Here is a 24,239-nt window from a genome sequence, read left to right on the forward strand (position 1 = left end):
ATGCATTTTGCAGAGTAAACAGTGTACTTGCAGTGACAGTTTTAGCGCTATGTGATAACAGCAGTTTTGGAAACTTTAGCTGTTTTTTTTTTTTTTTTTTTTGCCTTCAAGCAGCTATGACTCGTGTCATTATTAAGCTTGTACTGCAGATGTTTTACGGTGAATTAACTGCACACTTTTGTAAAATGAAGTGGTGTGTGTTGGTGACCAAGTCACTGGCTTTATTCTTGCACTTTTTCTGCTGCTGGTGGTCTTGTGACGCAGATGGTCTTTGCCAACTTGGGCAGGTAGCAGTTAGCAGCAGATGAAGTTTTCATGTACAATATTAGCTAGAAGCTTAATTGCCACCTTTTTTTATTGCAGTATTTATTAGAGCGGTTTTCTTCGTCAAGCAGCAAATAAGTAAGTGCTCTGTCTAAATTTGAGAGGTTAGAAGTTTGTGTTTGGGCAGGGGCTTCAGTATGATTTTTGACTAATTTCACTCTAGCTTAAGGTGCTTTTCAAGGGGGAAGAAGTTGTCACATAGTTCACAATGACATTTCCCTCTTATAATTCACAATGACATTTCCCTCTTGTTTACCAATTTACTCCCTCTTCAGTCCACCTGTATATACCTGCATACATGCAAATGTGTGAGTCAAGACCCCAGTACTGTCCTTGATAATACTGGAACCTGGTGAGTGTTGCTGCATGTCCTGCAGAAGAGACAAAAGGGACTCTTGTGCGATTCCTCCCCTTGGCCACTTTGATTAATAAGATTCTATTTGCCCCATCACAGAACGCAGTACTGCATTTGGCATGTATAACTGTATTTCAGAGTTATTTTCTTAAAATAAAAACAAAATCTTTGTCTTGTATACAATGACAGTACGCGTCTAACAGCTTATCAGAAAGAGGGAGAGTAGAACATTTCCCAGCATCCGCAAAGGATGTAATTCAAGTATTTCTGTGGTCTTATTCTGGAGCAGCATATCAAACTGAGTTTTGTTTGGACTTGTGGATTATACACATCAAAACTTCCCAAATTCAGTTTCACAATGCGGTGTACTGCAGTAAGAGGTTTATGGGACGCAGGGGTGTGGCCAGAGATTTACATTTTGTACTCCAACCTAATGTTGCCCTCACTACCCACTTGTCAGTTTAAACATTTACTCAGCCCTCAAAATGATACCCCCAGATACATGGAAAGAAGTGTGTTATTTTCAACTGTTACAATTTATTTCCATGAAAAGCTAGTTTTAGAGGTGTACTTTTCCACAAGAATTCTTTGGGCACCACTATACTGTGAATATTCATTTACACGGTTCTAAACATTCTGTGCTTTTTGAGTGCTGACATTTGCAAGAAATGCTCAGAAAAAAATGTACTCCTCTTCAGTACACTGAGTATGCCTAGCTACACCCTTGATGGGACGCCAACATTTTCTGGTAAGAAAGCCTCTAAACATTCTAGTTTATTAACTTTAATAAACGAACAAAGGTCAGGTGCCCACAGTGATAGTTTTCTGGTTTGATATTTGTTGGTAGAATTTCTGGGATTCTTAGTGCAGCTTGGCTTCTTAGTTACCTAAATGTGTGGTGCAGTGCAGCTTGGCTTCTTAGTTACCTAAATGTGTGGTGCAAGGTGCTGAAGTACTTGGGCCAGTACCTATTCGGTAGTGTTCATTTGTTGAATATCGAAGTCTTCCAAAATAGGCTTGTTTCAAGGTGCTGTCACAATGTAGGGTTGTTTCATGGTGCTTTTCATTTTGGTTAATGTTCAAGGTGTTCCTGAACAGTTCTGCTTCTCCTACTGCCGTTCTTTGTTCCTGAAGTTTCATGAAATTTTAGTCTGTGTCCATTGTCCATGTACAGTTGCCCCAAATAGTGCACTTTAGTTAGTTTGAGTTGCCCTTCAAGCAAATTATGCACGTTACTCATAACAGATATCTTAAATTTTTGCATTGTTCAGACCTCCCTAACCCTGCCTTTGCCAGATGTCAGCAAGCCTTTCTCAGGGAACTCTTTTTCTGTTGAGATAACTCTGCCTACCTTAAGATATATTTGTATTAAAGAAGCTGTCACGTCCAACTTAAACCTGCGTCATATTCAGACCTAAAATTTTTAACATGGAAATAGGTTTTCTTGGTACTCTTCTGCAAACCATTTCATAGCGGCAGAATTTGTCTGTTTGACCGTCCACAGTGTCAAGGATTTTCAACAAAGACCGAGGTCATCTTGCATACAGACCACCTTTTTATTTAATGTAGGTTGGGAAGGGTTTCATGGTAGAGGACATTACTGCCTTATAGCAAGTTTCTGCAGTTCACTTCTTGGCTGGGGTGTCTTCTGTATGGAGTCTACATATACATTTCCTGCTACTGTCTGTATAGGCTCTCTCCAGGTACTCTGTTATTGTTCCACATCTCAGACAACTCCGTAGATTAGTGGCTGACATGCACATGTATGCGGTCTGGAAGAAAAGCCTGTCTCTCTCCTGTCCTTCATAAACTTTGTTCTGCTGCTCAGGAGTTGCCATAGGAGTCTGGACTGTACTACATTGTATAGAAGATGAGGTAGGAAACCTGTAACAATTGTATAAAGGGAATTTGAGAGTCTGTGTACAGCAAAATTGTTCTGCTGAAAACTATTTTCAGCAAACTACTTTCCCCACATTTATGTTCCTGTGGAGAAATGTTCAGGCTAAAAGTTAAGGTGATGCATGAGGGTGACTACTGTTGTACAACCAGTAAGTTGCTAATATATTGGGATGGGGACAGGGGAAATCCCCCTGCAAAAATGCCCCTTCATCTGCTAAGTGTTTTTTACCTGAACAGTTTTGTGAAACCACAGTAACTGAATATGTGGCTCCTTCTATATAGCCCACCTAATCACGAAAGGGTTCACCTCTAGATCGAGAGGTCATTGTGCCCCTCTACTCATCACTCAGGCTCATAATAGAGTACAACGCCCCATTTGGAATGTACCTTGCTCTACACCTGTAACAGCTGGGAAGACCACAGAAGTACCTCACCAAGAGGATCATGGGCCTCAAAGAGATGCCCTATGCAGCTAGACTAAAACTCCAGCTCTACTTGGTTGCTTACCGCCTGCTCAGAGGTGATCTCTGTCTGACTTATAAGGCCATGTCCAACCCGGAATTAATGGACATGCTCCACCTCAAGAAAACCAAATCTCTTAGAGCCACACGTTCCAGTGAATTAAACCTCAGCACAACAATAAACAGGACATGCTGGAAGGATAGATTCCTGTCCCAGAGACTTCCCTCGCTCTGGAATAGAATCCCAGTTTGTTAGGCGGAGCCCATTGCTGACTCCAAGAGAAATCTTGACGAGTAGATGGCAAATCGTAAATTTACCCCTGGGATCACTTCCGTGGCCCTGCTAGACAGAGGCCCAGGAAACTAAAAGGGAGGCAAAAGCCAACACATTTTGTCTGGGCTTATAAATGCCCTTGGGCAGATAGCCTAGTACCTACCTATGAACCTACTGAATCTACAGTTTAAATCCGGCTATGCAGCTACCAACATTCTTTGCCCAGTGATGCATTGATGAGTACTTGCTTTGTGTATTCACAAGTAACTCAACATGATCTGTGACAAAAGATAAATTTGTTGGGTCTTTGGCACTGAAAAAATCAAAGAAGTCACTATAAAAGATGCCCCTCTAAATGGTTGCCAGGCTGCTGCTTGTTGTAGTGTAAGAAACCTCTGAAAAACGTTGTCATCTACCTCGATCATATTCCTACACAGAATTCTGTAGATATGCAGCCTTCTTCCATAACACTTCACTGTGATTTGTGGTACTACTACGTGGTCCTCTTGCACACATTTATAACAAATTTACAAGTCTGACATGGCTTCTAGAGCTTGTATGTTCCTTCGGTGCCACCTTCAGGAATGACATGAGAGACTGCCCTGTGGTTGAGAGTACTGTGGTACTGGATACGAAAGTTAGAGAACATAAGTTTAATGTTGGTCTGTGAAGAGGGGCTGTGGCTGCAGGAAGGAGCACACCTTCCATTCCCTTTCTGTGCTGTGCTTTTTTGTGCATTTTTTTTGTGCACTAGCCAGTGCTGGAGAGGTAGGAGGAAGCCGAGCGCTGGGATGGGGAAGGAATTGAGTCATCTAGAAAAGGTTGAAAGTACTGAGTAATTATAACACCTACAGTGCAACTCCTTCATTCCCTGCAGCAGGAGCACTGCTCTCTGAAGGCCTGTGCTGGTTTGGTTTCGTTATTCCATGGAGCTTTGGCGCCTGAGACACCGATAGGAAAGTTTCATTTTTAGGAGCAGTCTCTGGCCTCCTGGAGAACTGCAGTTTAAGCCATTATAAATATAACACAGAGCAGTAAGTATCCCTGAGGGGATGGTATGGAAAGAGAAGTAGCTTTAACACCGACCTAGTTTAAGATCTGCTGTTAAGTGAATATCTTGCATGTTGCTGGAGATCTTCTTGGTGACCAAGTTGTAACATTCTGGTAACTTCTCAAGCAATTTTTTCATAACTGACAGTTGGACAGTTACAGAATTCCCTGTAATATGGCCACAATGAAACGTGTCCTCCTAGGCTGTAATTCAGAATTCAGTGTTTCAGTTACCTTTTGCAGAAACCATTTTGAAATCCACTGCTAATTTAGTTTCTACCTTAGAAAAATATGCTGTTGTACCAAGTGGTGGGTGTTGTGTTTGTGCTAGAAAGATGCAGTACAGGGCTACATAAGTCTTTGATGGAGAGGGAGACCAGATAGGCCTTAATTTTCCTATATGAAATGAAACCATGTCAGAGTAGTTTTACTTTAAGCATTCAAGAGGTAACTACAAAGGTTTGTGCATCTACAATGTTTTTAGACTTTAAAAACAGAAGATAAGAGGACCTAGACTAGTCTGTCATCCTTTCGTGACTTCCTGCACTTAGTGGTCTGTTGCTAAGGTATTTTAATTTTTTGGGCTGCTTTCTAGTTTGGCTAGGTACTGCTGAAGTACGGAATTATCTGCTTCAGAAATCAAAAATGTAGACACGGCAATGTAAGCACCGACAACGTGCTGCTACGATCTTTCAGCACCAGGTTGAGAGAGAGAAATGCTGGTACTTTAACACCTTCAGTATCTGCTATTTGAGAGCTGTATGAATGAATAATGGTACCATCCTCAGAACTGACCTTGGAACTGGAGGAGTTTTGACTTTTTTTTTTTTTTTTTTTCCCAGATCTTTTGCTACTTTCTTTTATTCACCTTTGACTTTAACCATTTGATCCTTTTTCATTTGTTTCTTATCAAAATATGTGCTGTCCATAAAACTGAAGTTACAAAAATGTAAAAACATAATTGTGGTAATCCAAAAGGCAGTTGCATAAAACCATCTGTCTTGCCATTAAGTTTGGGAATGCGTGGAGAAAATAAGTGACCAGTGAACCACTGCAGCCAGATGTAATTACTGTGCAGTGTGGGAAGTGAATTGATGACGGCAGTAAAGAATTGAATCTGTTGATGCCTTCTGGATGTATTGGTGCTTCACACGCCAGCCATACCATAGAGCACTGCATCCCTTCTTAGGGATAAGGGTGCATCTGGCAAACGATGGCTGGGAAAGTTAAAGATCATGTGATGTGAAACAAGGCATAGCTTGCATTCCTTTCTGCTATTACAGTAAACCTCATTGATGGTTAGTGGCTGTTCCTTTGTTGCTTTTCATGTAAAGTAACAATTTCACTTGAAAGAAACGCACCATCACAGTCAGTGCTGTTGGCTTCCCTACTGTTCTGCTGTGATGGGCATAACTCAGTGATGTCTTGTTGGGGATGGAAGTTGAGCTTCTGGTTCCAGGTTAAAAAAAAAAAAAAAATAGTGAAGTTCATCCCATTTCCATACCCATGAAATATAGGGGAAATGGAAATGGTAGGGGTCAGTGTTTTTCTTTTATATCCTAGTTCTGCTTGTTGTCTAGAACAGGCTTTCAATAGCAAGCATGCCTTTAAACAATTAAACACGAATGCCAAACACCCAGCCAATGGTGATAGTTAACAAATACAATCCTATTCATTAATATTAACTTTGTACAGATATCTGGTGCTTTTTGGGTTTGCATTTTTATTTATTTTAATGCTGGTCACATAGTACAACTCTTGCTTTAGCTGTAAGGACCCCTGTTTTGCTTCAGCTGTGAGAACCCCCAGTCTCGCTTCATCGCAGTGCTAAGTGTGATGTCTTTTGAAGGTCGAACAGTTTTATTTGATGGGCTGTTCTGTGTGTGTGTGTAATAAATATCAATATATATAGGTGTGTGTGTGCAAAAAAAAAAATATATTTATATATATATATATATATATATATATATATATATATATATATATATATTATACATACAAGTTTTTACCACGTTTGTCAGATTTTTTGCAGGGTTTTTGTGTGTTCATTGGTGATTTAAAGTGTAGAATTTGTTACTATAGTTCGTGGACTGGGTACTGAGGCATTCTATTATGGAAGTTTGCTGCAGGCTTTGGGTTTTGTTTGTTTATTTTTTATTTATTTTAATTATAAGCTTAATTTTTTCTAAATTGATGTTTTATAGCTGTGTGTGAATGTGATATGAAATATCTAGAGCAGTTGCTGTTTCGTTCAGGTACTGAAACTGAGTGCATTTTCTTCTAATTAGTGTAACTAAGACTGACAAATTGCTGTACTTGGCTAGAAATGCTTGGTACTGTACACATGTTTTGCGTATTTATCCCGGTCTTGTCGTAGGACAGGAGTGTATGTATATACATATCTTGTTGGAATACTTGTATATCAAGGTCTCACTCTTCCCATGTACAGCATTAACTGTCAAGATTACGGAAAAGGAGTCTCTACTCTCTACATTTGCTTATCTAATGGGTGTGAAATGCACTTGAGACTGGAATGGCATACTGTTAAACTTGCACCCTTTCCCTGACTTGGAAGTGATTGTGTATTAGTCTTAAAGCACTGCCCTCCAACTGAATGGGTAGTAACTAACGTTTGAGGTCCTGTAATCTCAAAAGTAAGAGTAGCTAAGTTGGGGGAGGTGTTTTGGAAGGGGGGGCACTGCACCCTATTGGGTAAGTACAGGGGCATACTTTTGACTATTGAAATGTGCTACAACTTTGTACTGCTAAAGTGGTCTTTAGTAACAGAGTTTTTGAATTTTATATCAGAGTTCCGGACATCTAGTATTTGGAGTATGACCTTTGTTTACATTAGATATTTTTGTCACTTCTAGTATCTTTCAAAACAAATTGAGCTCCTGCGCCAAATGAATGAGCAGCATGCAAAGGTTTATGAACAGCTGGATACAACCGCACGAGAGCTGGAAGCAGCCAATCAGAAGCTGGTTGCAGAGAGCAAAACATCACAACAAAAGCTTGCAAGGTAATGAGTGAGTGAATTATGCTGATGTTTGTGAGTGCAGTAATATAAGACCACAGTTGTAAACCACACAGCTGATCTTTTACCACACGATATGCAGCATAGTAAAGGTTAATGTGGGTTACCAGAAAATGGAAGGATGTGTAGTAAATTGATGCTTGGTTACTTTAGGAGTCTGTACTGGAACAGTCGTCATGTTTGTGTATAAAACAGACTCTGAAGAAAGTAACAAACAAGATGGAATAATCTCTTTGTTGAGAGATGCTGTCAGCTCCATGAAGCTAACAAATACACACAGCACACCTATATATGTAGGTTACATCTGTGTGTTTGTGACTGCCTCCACTTATTGTGATGGGGACCCCATCCTCATGTGACCAGCTTTGTTGTTGTAGCTTATGTCAATGTTCATGCCCACCTCCAGTTATTTTTCTTGTGGGGACCCCATCATAATGAGGCCAGCTTTGCCATTAGTGGTAGTAAAGATGGATTAACTTGTTTTTTATTCCAGTTTACACCCACCTCATCCATGGTGTTGGCACCAGGGAATTATCTTTGGCAGCATTCCCTATGGCTTTCCAGTATAGGACACCAGTTCTCAGTCCATTTCAGGGTTCACTGGGACGCTGGAATCTCATGAAGTAATACCAGTGTGTGTTCAGCAATGTGCTGTCCTGCACTTTCCTTTATTAGTTTGTATTTAAGTGAATTGGCCAACTGATCCTTTGTCAGCCATACTCTGAGAAATACAATGGCTGTTAAAAAAAAAAAAAAAAAAAAAAAAAAAAATGGGTTGAAGAGGTGTGTGTGCACCTCTCTACATATATTTTACACACGCATAAGTTTGTGTGAGATGCACAAAAATAGTGTGAGGTGTATTGTAGGAGCCCTCCCTTTGGTTGAATGCCTGGAATATCAAACATATGTAATGCCAGCAGAAGTGATTGCAGAGTCGTGATCACAGTGCTTTGGCATTAATTTGCCCTTTCCCCATTCTGCAGTCTCACAGTTTGGGTGTATGTGTGATGACATTGTAGGGGGTGTGGGGCACTGCTTTCCTGCAGGTAGAAAGTTGTCTTTTTTTTTTTTTTTTTTTTTTTTTATGTTCTGTTCAGTTTCGCTTGATTGATCAGATGTGCTTCATTGTTGTGATTCAACAAAAGGTAGGGTGTGTGTGTGGGGGGTGGTGTATGTTATGAAACTTACTTGAATTTCCTTCCTACATAAGGAGAAAGGCGCTGCAGGGGAGAGTTTTGAAGGCTTTAATTTGCAATGGAAATGAGAGGGGAGATTGTAAGGTTTAGGAAGGAACAGTTAAGAGGAGCATAGATACTTGGTTATGTACAGTACTAAGGATAGAAGGAACACTGTCTTAGGTTCTCCGAAGCATGACTCTAGTGACAGCAGGTATTTTGAATGGGTTGCCCGCAGACCTTTTATGTCTGTTTCTAAATTGGCAGTACATACAACAGTTGTGCTAGGATGCAAGTACCAGAATTTAGGTGCTAGAATAGAGAAGGTGTGATTATATCAACAGACCTAAGTTCGTGTGCATGTTCTGTATAGCTAATCTGTGGCTTGATGGGGAGCTTGTCATTGTGTTTTATGATTTACGGTGAGATGAGATGTCTGGAATCTGTTACAGGTAGCCAGTTGATATTTTGGGGTATGACCCAGTGGTGGTAAGAGATTTGACATCAAATTGGGATGAAATGACCATGTACTTAACGGTGTAGTGAAAGGGCCATATTCCAGTTAAAGTTGCAGTATATTTTTACTAAAAGCTGTTCTGGGAGTGAAAAGTGGTACGTTTTCAACAGCCAAACGGAGTAGAATTTACTTTATTTAATGCTGCTGGCTTGAGGGGGAGTAGTAAAATTTTAATCTTTTGTATCATTCAAGATGGCATAGCAGTGGATGGAAGCTGTTACTTTTATTTGTAGCTGTATATAATCATTCTGTGGTTAAGGCCTGAATGTGCAAAGAGTACGGTCTAAGATCTCAACAGCATCAAGAGAATAATGTTTGGAGTTAAATCAGTTAAGATGGGGTTAACTAGGACCCTGCAGTTAACTGCAGGGTCCTAAACTAGGACCCTTGGGTAAAGTTTTTTTGTGGGGTGGATAGCTCCTTTATATTATGCACACTGAAGGTTCTGTTGGAGTGTTAGTGTGTGAACCAGTTTGGTGGAGGGGATGAATCCGAAGCTGGTGCATGCAGGGGAGTTGAGGATGATATGATTTACTGAGCTGAGCGTTTTTGTGAAGTCTGAAAAAAAAAAAAAAGGTACCAGTGAAGTATCCTTTGGCCCGGTTTGTAAGCATGGCATTGGTGAGCTTGTATAAAGCAGTTTTGCATACAGACATGTTGGTATTTTTATACCTTCTTAGTAATTTAACTAGCTGCAGTAATCTGAAAATTCAGTGGAAGGCTGAAGTATTAACCAGGTTTGGTGCATTTGGGTATTTGTGGGACTGTTGCATTTTTCCAACAAATGAAGAAATTGAAATGGGTAATAATAGATGGTGGTACGTTTGAAGGGATAACATTTCTTCAAATTATTTTAATAAACCACAGAGTGGTCAGATCTTGGGAGGTGTATGATTGGGCCTAGATTACAAAAGCCTTCTTGTTTCTGAGGTAAAATGTTGGGATGTAAAGCCCTAAGTGGAGTTATTCTGGTAGAGTTAAAGAAAGTGTTTGAGATGTTTGACAAATTGTGTATATAAAGCTCTGTTTTAGAGCAACCAGCTCTGTGGTTAACTTTGCAAAATTATATAGGGTTTGAGAAAGAGATTTGTCTGTCACAGAGGTATATTGCTTTGAGCCACATTCTAGCTTTCTTTGCTTGATCGTATGAGGCTATGTCCATCTTCCATAGAATAGTACTTCACCTTACTCTGCCCCTTTCAATCCCTTTGCATTTAAAGACTGCACTTGAGGCAGCTGTTTGGTAGTGTTCATGCATGCTTGTGTGATTTGTCTTGTAAAACTGTTACATGCTGCTTTACCTTGTTTTCTAGCTTTGCTATGCTGTTGGTGACGGGATACGCTGTGTAGAAGTGCAAATTTCCCATGATCTATGGCCCTGTCTCCCTTTGACATGAACACTTGTAATGTTTCTGTGTATTTTACCCCACTGAAGAAAAGCCTTGTGTGACTGGTCTTCCCTGTCTTGTGATTAGTGATGACCAAGGTTATTGTAGTAAAAGCAAACCTGTCTTGTCAGGAGTGTGTGCGAAGTGAAGTTTCCTAAGTTGCCCCCTCCCCAAGAATTAAATGCTTGTGTGCTATCAAAAAGCCAGAACATATTCATTTGTCTAGTGTCTGCCGTAAAAGTGTTTTATTTTTCAAAACCGGAAAATCTAGCTGGTCTAGAGTAAAGATAAATTGGATAACCTGGGGGGGAAGAGAGTAATTCAGTGTGTAGTTTTCAAGTCTGAGTTTTGTTTCTGATGAACTGGTGCCATTTGGGTCTCCAACTGCAGCTGTGACCATCCGAGATAACCATGGATTTTGATCACATGATGGTTAGTTCTGATGGTGAACATGAGCTTGTTTTAAAAGGAAGATTTTCCATGGGGAGGGCCGAGGCAGAGGCTTCTGCATAATTCAGTCTAGTGGAAAATGGATGGGGCAGTGTGCAGTCATGCTGCGGGGAAGGAGTGGTAGTATTTGATATTGACACTAATTAGTTTTATGCTAGGATGTATTTTATAGGAATGTGTTTACAGATACTAAATACAGTATTTCCAAAGGTGCTGGGTGGCATTCTCCACAATTTAGTCTTGGAGGCCATTGAGGCATCAGAACTGATGGTGAGTGTATAGTGGAGGGCTGCAAAGATTGTAAAGGAGATGTGGATGGTGGTTGGTTTTGCAGAACAACTCTAAGGGCACTGGAAGCTAACCCACATGAGAGAGGGAAAATTAAGACTGCATTATGGATGTACTGCACTGTGTAGTTGTGTAGCACAGAGTGAAAAAAAGGAGGATACAGGAGCACAACTTGCATCTGGAAAGGGAGAAGATTGGAACAAATTGCTCAAGGCAGAGGATAGTGTGGCTAGAGTGCAGTCCCAGAGCAGTGATCTGTATCCTGGTACAGATAAGAGGGGGTGGAGGAGGGGGGAAAGCAACTACATAGTATTGGTTGTAGTAAGTCTGGGTTTCATATTTCAAGAACATTTTGCTCTAACAGAGTCTCTGCTTTGTTTAAAAGTCTATATTCCATCAGTATCTGCTTTATGTCCCCAATGCTGCTGAAAAACAAATAGTGTTTGTTGGCTCCCCTGCAGTGATATACTGGTTTAAATCTGGAAAAATACAATGTGCATCATTTCTGGTATCTGGTAAGGCCTTCATGCTTTAAGTCCTACCTCCTGAGAGCAAATTGAGACCATTAAAAAGCAGCTAGTTACAGAAGGGCCGCCGTGTAGGAAGTTGACTGTGGCTGGTGGATTGGTTGGTCTGGAAATGAGACAGTATTAACAGCAGAGTGAAATGCATGCAAGCAATTCTGATATTTTATTTTTTCATTTATTAAAATCCAAATAGAGGCTTTTCTAGGCAGATGTTCATCGTGCATACAGCTGCAGTCATAACAGATGGGTTCTCCTGCCGTCAGGCGGGTCCTCAGTCGGCCGAATTCCAAAGTCTAGGTCCGGCATCGGTTGTTGTCACTTCTTCCCTGACGTCAGTGCGACAGGGGTATAAAGGAACCAGCCAATGCCATTTTCTTCAGTCTTTCTTGCCGCGCGGTGCCCGAAGCAGAAGCAGTTCGCAAGTGCCGGTCGGCCGGCTCCTGAGATTACGAAAATTTGGAAACCGAAGTCTTCTTAAAAGCTAAGTACCCCGTTGGGGAAACTTTTCTTGCCTCAGACCGATGTCAGACAAAGTTAATAATTGTATTTCTTGTGGGAAGCAAATACTGCATAAGGATTTCCATTCCCTCTGTATACCTTGTTTAGGCCCAGACCACGACGTCTCGGTCTGTCGCTTTTGTGCTACATTCAACAAACGCACTGTTAAGCGTCGGGCGGAGTTCACCCAGCATTATTTTGGGAAAGCATTTAACTATACTATGTCATCGGATACTCCGACTCCGGTTTTGTCTAAAAAAACGCAAAGACAAGGACCGACACACTAGGTCAGCGGCCTCTACCGACACCACGCCAGAGCCGACTACACGTGGTCCGGTTCTCAGCGAGCCGACTACGCAGCCCCTGACTACAGACGACCTGTCTTTGACTGTGTCTCCTGTGCCTGAGGTCGCAGGCTCCTCGGCCCACACCCCGACTACAGATACCGAAGCCACTCTTGGCGTTGGAAACTCAGAATGTGGACAGGTCCACCTCCACTCAAGGTGTCTTCAGACCTTCCTCTTTCTCCATCAAGGCTTTCACAAAGTCTAAAGCAACCATGCACTCTTAAGAGACCAGCTACACAGGGCCCATCTCCAGGCCCCATGCCTAAGAAACAGATGCTTAAAATGGCTGAGGATTTAATTACTCTTATTGGAGGTTCTCAGCCCCCTCCGGACAAAAGGCCTAGAGTGGAGGAAGATTCCCCCTCCTCTGATCAGGGCTGCATTATTTCAGAGCACTCTGATGATCAGGAACATTCTTACTCCCCTTTTGAAGACTCTGATATGGAGGAGTCCATCCCTTCCTTCTGTATCCCCCCCCCCCCTGAGGATTACTCATTTGGGGAAACTTTGCATTCCTTAAGGGAACACTTCCACTGGGAAGGCCAGGATTATTCAGATTCCAAGAAAAGGCTCAGGGAATTTCTCTTTCTTCCTCAGCACAGGCCTCTGGCTATACCTCCTGTCTTAGACATCCTAGATGATGTTTACTCGGCCTGCCTTAACCCGGACTCTCTACCTCCAGCTCCAGTTAAGCCTGACAGGTACAACAGGGTCCCTGACTCTCACCAATTTCTATACAAAAGCCATGCTGCTGACCCAGAAACCATCTCACAGGGCCCCAAGGGAGTTGAAGCCTCCATTGCTAAAACTCCATTGCCTTCCGAGAGAGATTCCAGATCCTTAGAAAGGTGGGGGAAAAAGGTATATACCTCGGCTACCTTATCCATGAGGGCCTTAAACTGTCAGTTTCATATGCTAAAATACCAACAGTTATTGTTATCACAATTGAAAAGTAAAATGTCACAACCTGAACAACCAGACTTGAAGGAGTTGCAGGATTTGATGCATAGTGCAGAACAAGTGGGTAAGAATACCTTACAATGTGGTTTTGATGCTCTAGAGGCCTCATGTAGAGCTGCTGTTACAGGATCAGTCATACGTAGGCATGCCTGGCTCAAGGAATAAGCCTTGCCTGATCATGTCAAAGCTAAATTACTAGACGCCCCTCTTCAAAAGGATGTACTACTTGGTGCTAATGCTGAGGAGGTATTAAGGAAAATGGAGGAAAAGGCTAAATCAATGCAAACTGTGAAAGAATTTCTACAGGTTCAACCCCCACGTTTTAGAAATTGGCCTTCCAAAAACTGGTCCTTTCCTGCCACAGACAGACCCCAAAGAGGTAGATACAGGTGCCCGAGGGGCAGAGGACAATCCCAAGGATCGTATACACAAAGAGGTGGTGAAGACAACTCGCAATCTTTCAAAAAGCAAACCCAATGACTTTCCCCTTTGCATGCCAACCGGGTCGCAAATGGCAGCCCCCTTAGGAGGAAAGCTGGCATTATTTTCAAATAATTGGCATTGTCACAAAGGACAAATGGATCCTGGACATTATAAACAGAGGCTACAAATTCCATTTTCACACCCTTCCAAAAATGAGGCATGCCAAACCTGCCACACAATCAAAGGGCAGAGGCACAAAGGCAAATTACAGATCTCATAAACATGAAAGCTATTCAAGAGGTACCTACGCACGAACAAGGTCAAGGTTTTTATTCCAGGCTATTTCTGGTGCCAAGGAAGGGAAAAGATTGGAGGCCTATTTTGGATCTATCCATCCTAAACACATTTCTACTCGTGCCAAAATTCAAGATGCTCACTCTACAGCAACTTCTTCCCATGCTGGGCAAGGAGTCTTGGCTGGTAACATTGGACCTCAAGGAGGCATACCTGCATGTCCCAATCAGACAAAATTGCAGAAGGTACCTCAAATTTCTTGCAGGTTCAACCCATTATCAATTCTCTGCATTGCCCTTTGGCTTATCTACTGCGCCCAGAGTATTCACGAAATGCCTGGCATCAGTAATTGCCTACTGCAGACTTCAAGGGATACAAATATATCCCTATTTGGACGACTGCCTGATCCAAGCGGACAGCAAGCACATTCTTCTGAAACATCTGGCTTATGTAATAATGTTATTGAATTCTCTGGGATACACAAGTCAACAAAAAGAAATCAAGGCTAATACCCTCTCGGAAAATAATTTTCCTGGGTGCCAATTTGGACACAAACACCCAGATGGCCTACCTCACACCAGAGAAGCAGGGGCAACTAATTCAATACTTCAGAACACTAGCAAATTGCACCAGGCTGACTGCAAGGAAAATCCTGCAGGCTCTGGGATTCATGGCATCTTGCATCTTACTAATCCCATGTGCAAAGCTGCATATGAGGAAACTACAATGGTACCTGAAAAACCTATGGTCTCAATACAGCCACAGTTTGGAAACAATAATACCACTAATTCCATGTCTGCAAAAGGAATTTCTGTGGTGGGCTCAAGCATGTCAAACAAACACAGGTCTTCCATTCAGCAAGCCTCAAGCAAATAGTCATCACAACAGACGCCTCGGACTACGCCTGGGGGGCGCACATGACAGATCGGTGCATTCAGGGCAAGTGGTCCCAAAAAGAAAAGCACCTTCACATCAATCAAAAAGAAATGCTAGCAGTAATAAATGCTATTATAGCTTTCAAGGACCTTCTACAACCAGGTCAACTATTGATAAGAACGGACAACACCACAGTTATGTGGTACATAAACAAGCAGGGAGGAACACATTCTTACCCCCTATGCAGACTGGCCATGTCACTTTGGAACATGGCCATGGACTTACAAATGGAACTACAAGCACAGTACTTGCCAGGCAAGGAAAACACGCTGGCAGACGACCTAAGCAGGAATATGACAGATCCACATGAATGGAAGTTGCATCCAAAAGTTTTTACAGAAATAATCCAAGAATGGGGAAGGCCAGACATAGATCTCTTTGCCTCACACAAAAATCATCAATTGACAAAATTCTGCTAAAGGATCTTCCATCCAAAGGCCTGGAGAGTGGACGCTCTCTCTTTCAGTTGGACATCAATGACAGTTTATGCCTTCCCACCTCTTCCTCTGCTGCCCAAAGTTCTATTGAAGACCAGAGCAGACAGACCAACGATGATCCTCATTGCTCCGGACTGGCCAAGGCAACACTGGTACCCACTCCTGAGGAGCCTGACGCATTCCCCACCATGGACCCTGCCTCTAATGCCTCTTCTGACTCTGCACAGCTTCAAAACTCTTCAGTCAGCTAAAAACACTCAATCTAGCCGCATGGAAGATTCCTTAGCATCACAGCAGGCCCTACTCTCCAAGGAGGTGCAGGATGTCCTTTTGGAGGCCAGAAGGCCATCAACTAGAAAAACTTACTCCGCAAAATGTAAACATTTTTGTGTCTGGAATGAGAAAAAGGGCCAGGACCCTGGAAAACTGAATTTACCTCAAGTACTACAATACTTGGCTGAACTGCTAAGCAGTGGACTTTCTCCTCCATCAAAATCCATGCCTCAGCCATTTCTGCAGAATACAACACTGATCCACCTTTATTCTCTCACCCTCTCTTAAGACAGTTCCTCAGAGGGGCTAAGAATTTAAGACCTCCAAGGAAACAACCAATACCTGCTTGGGATCTTAATTTCATTCTGGAAAAACTGACCTTGCCTCCTTTTGAGCCAGCTGCCTCATCAGATTTGCAATATTTGTCCTGGAAAGCAGCTTTCTTTCTGGCTATCACCTCAGCTCGTAGAGTTTCAGAGCTACAGGCTCTCATGGCTGTCCAGCCTTTTATCTTCCATCAGGACAGAGTTTCCTTACGAACCAACCCGTCCTTTATGCCTAAAGTGGTATCCAGGGTAGCTTTAAATCAGGCCATACATTTACCTACTTTTTATCCTAATCCTCAAAACAAAGGGGAAAGATTACTACATTCCTTGGACATCCACAGACAACTGCGTTATTATTTGGACAGAACAAAGCCTTTCAGAAAATCAGAACAGCTCTTTGTGGCCTATGCGGTAGGAGCTCAAGGAAAGCCAATTTCCAAACAGACAATCTCAAAATGGATAGCCCACTGCATACGCTTTTGCTATTCCTTTCATGGCAAAACTGTACCTACAGGCATTAGAACTCATTCCACCAGGGCCACAGCCACCTCTGCAGCCTTCCTCAGAGGAGTTCCTACCAAGGATATTTTGGAAGCAGCCACTTGGAGTTTTGTGCATACCTTCTCCAAGCACTACAACCTACCATTATACTCCAAATCTAGAGCAGGCTTTGCCACTGCAGTCTTGCAGGGAATTTTGGCTCCTAGTTCCACCTAGTGCCTACCACTCCTTTCTTAGCTTTGGGATTCTACCCATCTGTTATGACTGCAGCTGTATGCACGATGAACATAGTACAGATGTCCTTCAAGGATGCATCTGCAGTCCTAACAAATGGGTTGTCCTGTCGTCAGGCAGCCCTTCGGTCGGCCGGATTCCAAAGTCTGGGTCTGGCCTCGGCTGGTGTCGCACTTCACCCGACGTCATCTCTCCTGGTCTTCGGGTATAAAGGCATCAGCCGACGCCATTTTCCTCAGTCTTTCTTGCCGCGTGGCGCCCGAAGCAGAAGCTGTTCGCAAGTGCCGTTCGGTCAGATCCAGAGATTACTACTACCGAATACTACTTTGAAGACTTCTAAAAAGCTAAGTACCCCGTTGGGGACTCTTTCTTGCCTCAGCCGATGTCAGAAAAAGTAAATAACTGTTTAACTTGTGGGAAACAAATACCTCATAAAGATTTCCACTCTTACTGCTTACCTTGTTTAGGCCCAGACCACGACGTAGCAGCCTGTTTAGCCTGTGCTTCCTTCAACCGATGAATGCTTAGGCGTCGGTCGGAGTTTGCTGAACAGTTTTTCGGCTCAGATTTTGCGTACATTATGCCGTCGGATCCTCAGACTACTCAAATTGTTAAACGCAAAGAAAAAGACAGACGCTCGCGGTCCGCGGTTTCGCCCGAAACCACGGTTAAGAAAACCGCGAGTGTCTCTGTTTCGGCCGAAACCGAGCAAACGGGTCAATCTTCAGCCGAATCCATGACTACTACCGAGGCTCCTGCTACCCTAGTTGAATCGGCCTCTGAAGTTTTGCCTACTAATGTGGTTCCTATAGAATTATCAGACACCATCCCTTTGGATGTCTCTACCCCAGCACGTGGTGCTGCTAGGCCTCCTGCAGCCATGTCTATTAAGGCCTTTGCCAGGGCTAAAGCAGCCAAAACTGCTAAATCAGTGCCTGTTAAGCCCCCCTCACACAGGCCCAGTTCCAGTTCACAAATGCTTACTCTGGCAGAGGATCTCATCTCTTTAATTAGGGGATCCCAATCTCACCCAGACAGGGCCTCTCAGCCTCCAGAAAAGACACCTAGAGCAGAGCCCCCAGAGCCAGTGTCCTCAGATGATTCTTCGGATGACTCTGACATTACAAACCATCCAGAGGCTCCTTTTTCTACTTATGAAGATTCCGATGCTGAAGAATCTATTCCATCTGCCTCTCCAGCAGAGGAATTTTCCTTTGGGGAAACCTTACATGCCATGAGAGAACAATTCCAATGGCAGGGACAAGATTTCTCAGATTCAAGAAAAAGGCTTGGGACCTTTCTACACTTACCGCAACATAGGCCCTTAGCTATACCTCCAGTTCTGCCTGTTGTGGATGATGCTTTTAATGATTGCACTGCTCCTGATACTTTACCTCCAGCCCCTGCCAAACCAGATAGGTTTTACAGGGTACCAGACACTCATCACCACCTATACAAGGCCCCTCTTGCAGATCCTGAGACTACTAAGGCAGTAGCTTCGACCTCAGCAAAAAACCCTCTCCCTTCTGAAAGGGAATCCAGGTCCTTAGAGAGATGGGGGAAAAAAATTTACACCTCTGCTACTCTCTCAGCTAGAGATTTGAACTGTCAGTTTCATATGATCCAATACCAAGAGTTTATGCTTTATCAGTTAACTAAGAAACTGTCCTCTGATGACTCCTTAGATAAGAAATATGTTTTAGAAATGGTGAATAACATTCAGCAGGTTAGTAACCATTCTTTAAAATGTGGCCATGATGCACTGGAGGCTTCATTTAGATCAGCCATGACTGGCACAGTTATAAGAAGGCATGCATGGTTGAAAGAACAGGCCTTGCCGGATCATGTTAAAGCAAAGCTGTTAGATGCTCCTATGGATAAGGCCAGATTTGGTACTCCTGCTTAGCAAGTAATGAAGAAAATGGAAGAGACGGCAAAATCTGTACAAACAGTTAAGGATTTCTTACAGGTTCAGCCCCCAAGGTTTAGCAGGAACTGGCCTTCCAAAAATTGGTCCTTTCCAGACTCCTCTAAATCTCAGAGAGGCAGGAATAGACGTTCCAGAGGCAGAAATCAATCCAGAGGAGGTGCCTACAGAGGACGCCAGTGGCAAGGCAATAACCAGCGAGGCACAGACACAGCCACTGCAACAGGACAATCACAGTGACTTGGCTCTGACACCGCCTACCAGGGAACAAATAGCAGCACCCTTAGGCGGAAAGTTAGCCTTATTTTCAAAAAATTGGCACTATATCACAAAAGACAAGTGGATTTTACAGACCATAGACCAAGGCTACAGGTTTCACTTCCACACCTTACCAGTAAAAAGAGGAATGCCAAACCTACCTCCAAATCAAAAAACAGAAGCTCTAAAGCAGATAGCTCAATTAACAAAGATGAGAGCTGTGGAAAGAGTACCACTAACAGAACTGGGCAAAGGATTCTACTCCAGACTCTTCCTAGTACCAAGAAAGAGAAAAGTTGGAGACCTATTCTCGACCTGTCCGTCTTAAACACATTCATCATTGTCCCAAAATTCAAAATGCTGACCCTACAGCAACTTCTTCCCATGCTGGGCAAGGAGTGTTGGCTGGTAACTCTAGATCTCAAGGAGGCATACCTGCACGTCCCCATACGACCAAATTGCAGAAGATACCTCAGATTTCTTGCAGGATCAGAGCATTATCAATTCTCAGCATTGCCCTTTGGCTTATCTACTGCCCAGAGTATTCACAAAATGCCTGGCATCAGTAATCGCTCATTGCAGGCTACAGGGAATCCAAATTTATCCATACCTGGACGACTGCCTGATACAAGCGGACAACAAAAGCAAGCTGACAAAAGACTTACAAAGAGTCATTTGCTTACTATAAGCCCTGGGATACACAGTCAATTTCAAAAAGTCAAGACTGATACCATCCCAAACAAGAACATTCTTGGGTGCGGAATTGGACACAGTAAAACAGATGGCATTCCTAACTGCAGAAAAACAAGAACAACTCCCTCTTTACTTCTTGGCATTAACAAAGCAGAACAAACTAACAGCAAGAAAGTACTGCAGGCCTTGGGCTTCATGGCATCATGCATAATCCTGGTCCCCCATGCCAGACTGCATATGAGAAAGCTACAGTGGTACCTAAAGAATTTATGGTCTCAACACAGGCACAGCTTAGAAACCGAAATCCCACTAATCCCATGCCTGAAACAAGAGTTCCTATGGTGGGCTCAAGCATGCCAGTCAAACCCAGGCTTGCCCTTCCACAACTTTCAAGCAAGCCAAACCATCACAACGGACGCCTCAGACCTAGGTTGGGGGGCACACATGCTGGACAAATGCATACAAGGATTATGGACTCCAGACCAGCTGCACCTGCACATAAATCAAAAAGAAATGCTGGCAGTAAAACTAGCAATCCAGAATTTCAGACCATTCCTCAAAGAAGGCCATTTAATAAGGACAGACAACACCACAGTCATGTGGTACATCAACAAACAGGGAGGCACTCATTCATACCCCCTATGCAGAATGACTCTGGACCTTTGGAATATGGCTCTGAGCTACAACATCCAGTTACAGGCAATATTTGTACGGAAAAGAAAACATCCTAGCAGACATGTTAAGCAGAACTACCTCGGATGCTCACGAATGGATGCTACACCGGACATCTTCAAGGCCATCACAAAGAAATGGGGAATGCCACAAATAGACCTATTCGCATCCCCACTCAATCACCAGCTCAAGAAATTCTGCACAAGGACATACCACCCACTTGCATGGAAGGTGGACTCTCTATCCTTCAGTTGGAAAGGCCTGACAGCATATGCATTTCCACCTCTTCCTTTGATGCACAAGGTACTACTGAAAATCAAAGAGGAACGTCCAAGGATAATTCTGATAGCTCCAAATTGGCCAAGACAACACTGGTATCCATTGCTGAGGAGCATGTCTCTGGGGAGAATGTGGACACTACCCCTGATTCCTTTGATGTTAACTCAGAGCGACTACAGCATCCTGCATCCAAACCTGAAAACTCTGCAACTGACTGCCTGGAACATCACATAACAGCAACTAACCCAGATTTATCCCAAAGGGTTAAAGACATTATCCTTGAAGCCCACAGACCTTCAACAAGAAGGAACTATGCAGGAAAATGGAAAAGGTTTGTCATTTGGAGTACTGAAAGAGGAAAAGATGCGTCAAAGATAGATATTGCTAACATCCTGGAGTACTTGGCAGAGCTTCTCCATACAGGCCTGTCCTATTCCTCCAAGATACATGCATCAGCTATTTCTGCAGAATACAGCTTCGATCCCCCTGTCTTCTCACATCCTCTACTCAGGCAGTTCCTCAGAGGAATCAAGAATGTAAAACCTCCTAGGAAACCACCATTACCAGCATGGGACTTTGAACTTTGTGCTAGAAAAATTGACACTCCCTCCATTTGAACCAGCAGCAACAGCAGATCTTCAACACCTATCATGGAAAACTGCTTTCCTACTGGCAATCACTTCAGCAAGAAGGGTTTGAACTACAGGCCTTAATGGCAGTACAACCCTTCCTAATCTTCCATCAAGATAGTGTCCATGAGAACCAATCCTACATTTATGCCTAAGGTGGTATCCAGAGTGTCTCTAAACCAGGCAATCCACCTACCTACCTTCTTTCCCAATCCACAGAACAGGGGGGAAAGACTGCTGCATACCTTGGATGTACATAGACAGTTAGGCTACTACCTGGACAGAACCAAAGGTAATAGAAAAACTGACCAGCTTTTAGTAGCCTATGCAACAGGAAGGGAAGGAAAAGCAATTTCCAAACAGACAATCTACAAATGGATAGGAAATTGCATAAGATTCTGTTACTCCTACCATGGAAAGCAAATTCCACAGAACATAAGACCTCACTCTACAAGGGCTACAGCCACTACCACAGCTTTCTTACGAGGAGTGGCTACCAAGGACATTATTGAGGCGGCTACTTGGACCTCCGTGCATACATTTGCCAAGCATTACAACTTACCTTTATACTCTAGATCCCGAGCAGGGTTTGCCACTGCTGTCTTGCAAGGGATCCTAACTACACCATAATTCTTCTTCCTCCTCCCCTAGTTTGGCTATGGTATTCTACCCATTTGTTAGGACTGCACATGCATCCTTGAAGGACATAGTACAGTTTTGTACCTACCATAAATGTAGATGTCCGAACAGGATAGCATCTGCAGTCAGGATTACCCTCCTTCCCCTCTGTGGTACTCCTAGGGTACTTACCCTCCTAATAGCTAGCTAGGGGGGGATCTCTTATGGTGTATTTGTTTGTATATATATGTACATACATGCTTATTTTTTGTGTTTGCCTACTATTTTTTTTGGAAACATTGGCATTTATCCAAAATTTAGTTTTCCAAGAGGGCAACTGGCATCTGGGGCAAGAAACACTGAGGAAAATGGCGTCGGCTGATGCCTTTATACCTGAAGACCAGGAGAGATGACGTCTGGTGAAGTGCGACACCAGCCGAGGCCAGACCCAGACTTTGGAATCCGGCCGACCGAAGGGCTGCCTGACGACAGGACAACCCATTTGTTAGGACTGCAGATGCTATCCTGTTCGGACATCTACATTTATGGTAGGTACAAAACTGTACTTTTTGTACCTACCATAAATGTAGATGTTAAGAGTGCTAATACAGCTGCAGTCCAGGTTTCCCTCCCTCCTTCCCCTCTTGGGACAGGCCTGTAGGCTAGCACATCCTCATACAACCTGATTGGGGTATTCATTTATGATGTATTTGCTTGCAACTACTGTATATTGATTATATTGCAATATTGCACTGCATTATTACACAAATTTATGTATTGCCTTCCTTCTGGGGGCACCTGGCATCTGGGGCAAGAAAAACTGAAGAAAATGGCGTCGGCTGGTTCCTTTATATCCCTGTCGCACTGACGTCAGGGAAGAAGCGACGACAACCGACGCCGGACCTAGACGTTGGAATTCGGCCGTCCGAGGACCTGCCTGACGGCAGGAGAACCCATCTGTTATGACTGCAGCTGTGTTAGCACTCGAACATCTACATTTATGGTAGGTACAAAACTGTACTTTTTATTTGTACATTAAAATGTTTTCTTCGACTTGTATAAGTAAATTGTGTGGGCAAAACACTGAGTGGCTCAGAAAAAAATGCCGTTTCAGCTTTTATTTTGAATGCTTTGCCCCAGATTCTCAGATGTAGTATGCATGTTCCTTTAGCATCAGAGTTTATGCACAATGATGACTAAGGTGGTGTAATACATTATTTTAAAGGTTCTGCCAGTGCCCAAGAGCTTTTCCCTTAGAGTGCATTCAGTGAAGCTTGCATCAGGTGCATTGTAGAGGTGGTAGATGTAAGTTGTCCTTAAACTTCCTAAGAGGAAGCACCAGTGTAAAATGCTAAAGACTGTAAAGTGGCTACCCATCGTTAAGGGAGCTGACCTTGCATTGTTTTCTTTAAAGCTTCATGACCGAGACCTACCCTGCCGCACACACGCACACTGCTGCAAAAAGCCATCTAGATGGTCTTTATTCTCTTCCATTACTCAAAATCGCCACCTGTAGCACCTAAGGTTTACTGTGTCTGTGACCTAGGGATTGAAGTTGCCAAAGTACATTTCCTTGCTTAGTTAGCAATGTAACTGTTGCTGATGTGACGGTTCTTGGGTATTTTTCTTTAATATTCTTTCGGGATTCTGCTTCTCTTGTTTACTGCTAGTGTAACACAGCACTAACACGGTAGCTGTGTAATTGTTATAACTCCCCTTCTGTAGGATTATAGAGAATTTCTATCTAATCTGGATTCAGTCTCTGGGAATGGATTTGTGGCTAGAAAAGGTCCATGTAAAATCATGCCGGCCACCTGATTATCCGAAATAAAGTACAAGGTAGTGTAGGATACCTTGCAGGCAAGAAGTAAAAGCAATCATCACTGCACATAATTCAAAATTAACTATAGCCCACAGTATTTTTTGTCATAGTAATGTCACACTTGGACTACTGTAGTATCTGTTACCTTGGGCTTATGGATAAGAATATGAAGCATTGGCAGTGTGTGTGGAATTCTGCACCTAGACCTTTTTGACTGGTGCATTCTGTGACATTTGTATAACCCCTGACTTTGTGATGTGCATTGGCTGCTAGTTGCTGCCAGTTAAGTTTTTGGAATCCCTGAACTTTGTCATGTTCTTCAGTCAGGCTACTGCCTGTTTTCAAGGAGTTGAAGCCCTGTACCATA

At 43.0% G+C, this 24,239-nt stretch overlaps 1 protein-coding gene across 4 annotated transcripts in view; it reads left to right on the forward strand.

The window, feature by feature from the left end:
• The window catches only part of CDR2 (cerebellar degeneration related protein 2), a 104,470-nt gene that overhangs the window by 52,891 nt on the left and 27,340 nt on the right, over positions 1-24,239 (forward strand). For all 4 annotated transcript variants that reach the window (XM_044089627.1, XM_044089625.1, XM_044089626.1 and 1 more), the window contains one exon: positions 7,237-7,385. In XM_044089627.1, coding sequence (XP_043945562.1) covers positions 7,237-7,385 — 149 coding nt within the window. The remainder of the gene's footprint in view (positions 1-7,236; positions 7,386-24,239) is intronic.

Source organism: Protopterus annectens, chromosome 12.part0 (assembly GCF_019279795.1).
Source record: "Protopterus annectens isolate FY-2018-M chromosome 12.part0, PAN1.0, whole genome shotgun sequence".
NCBI classification, from domain to species: Eukaryota; Metazoa; Chordata; order Ceratodontiformes; family Protopteridae; genus Protopterus; species Protopterus annectens.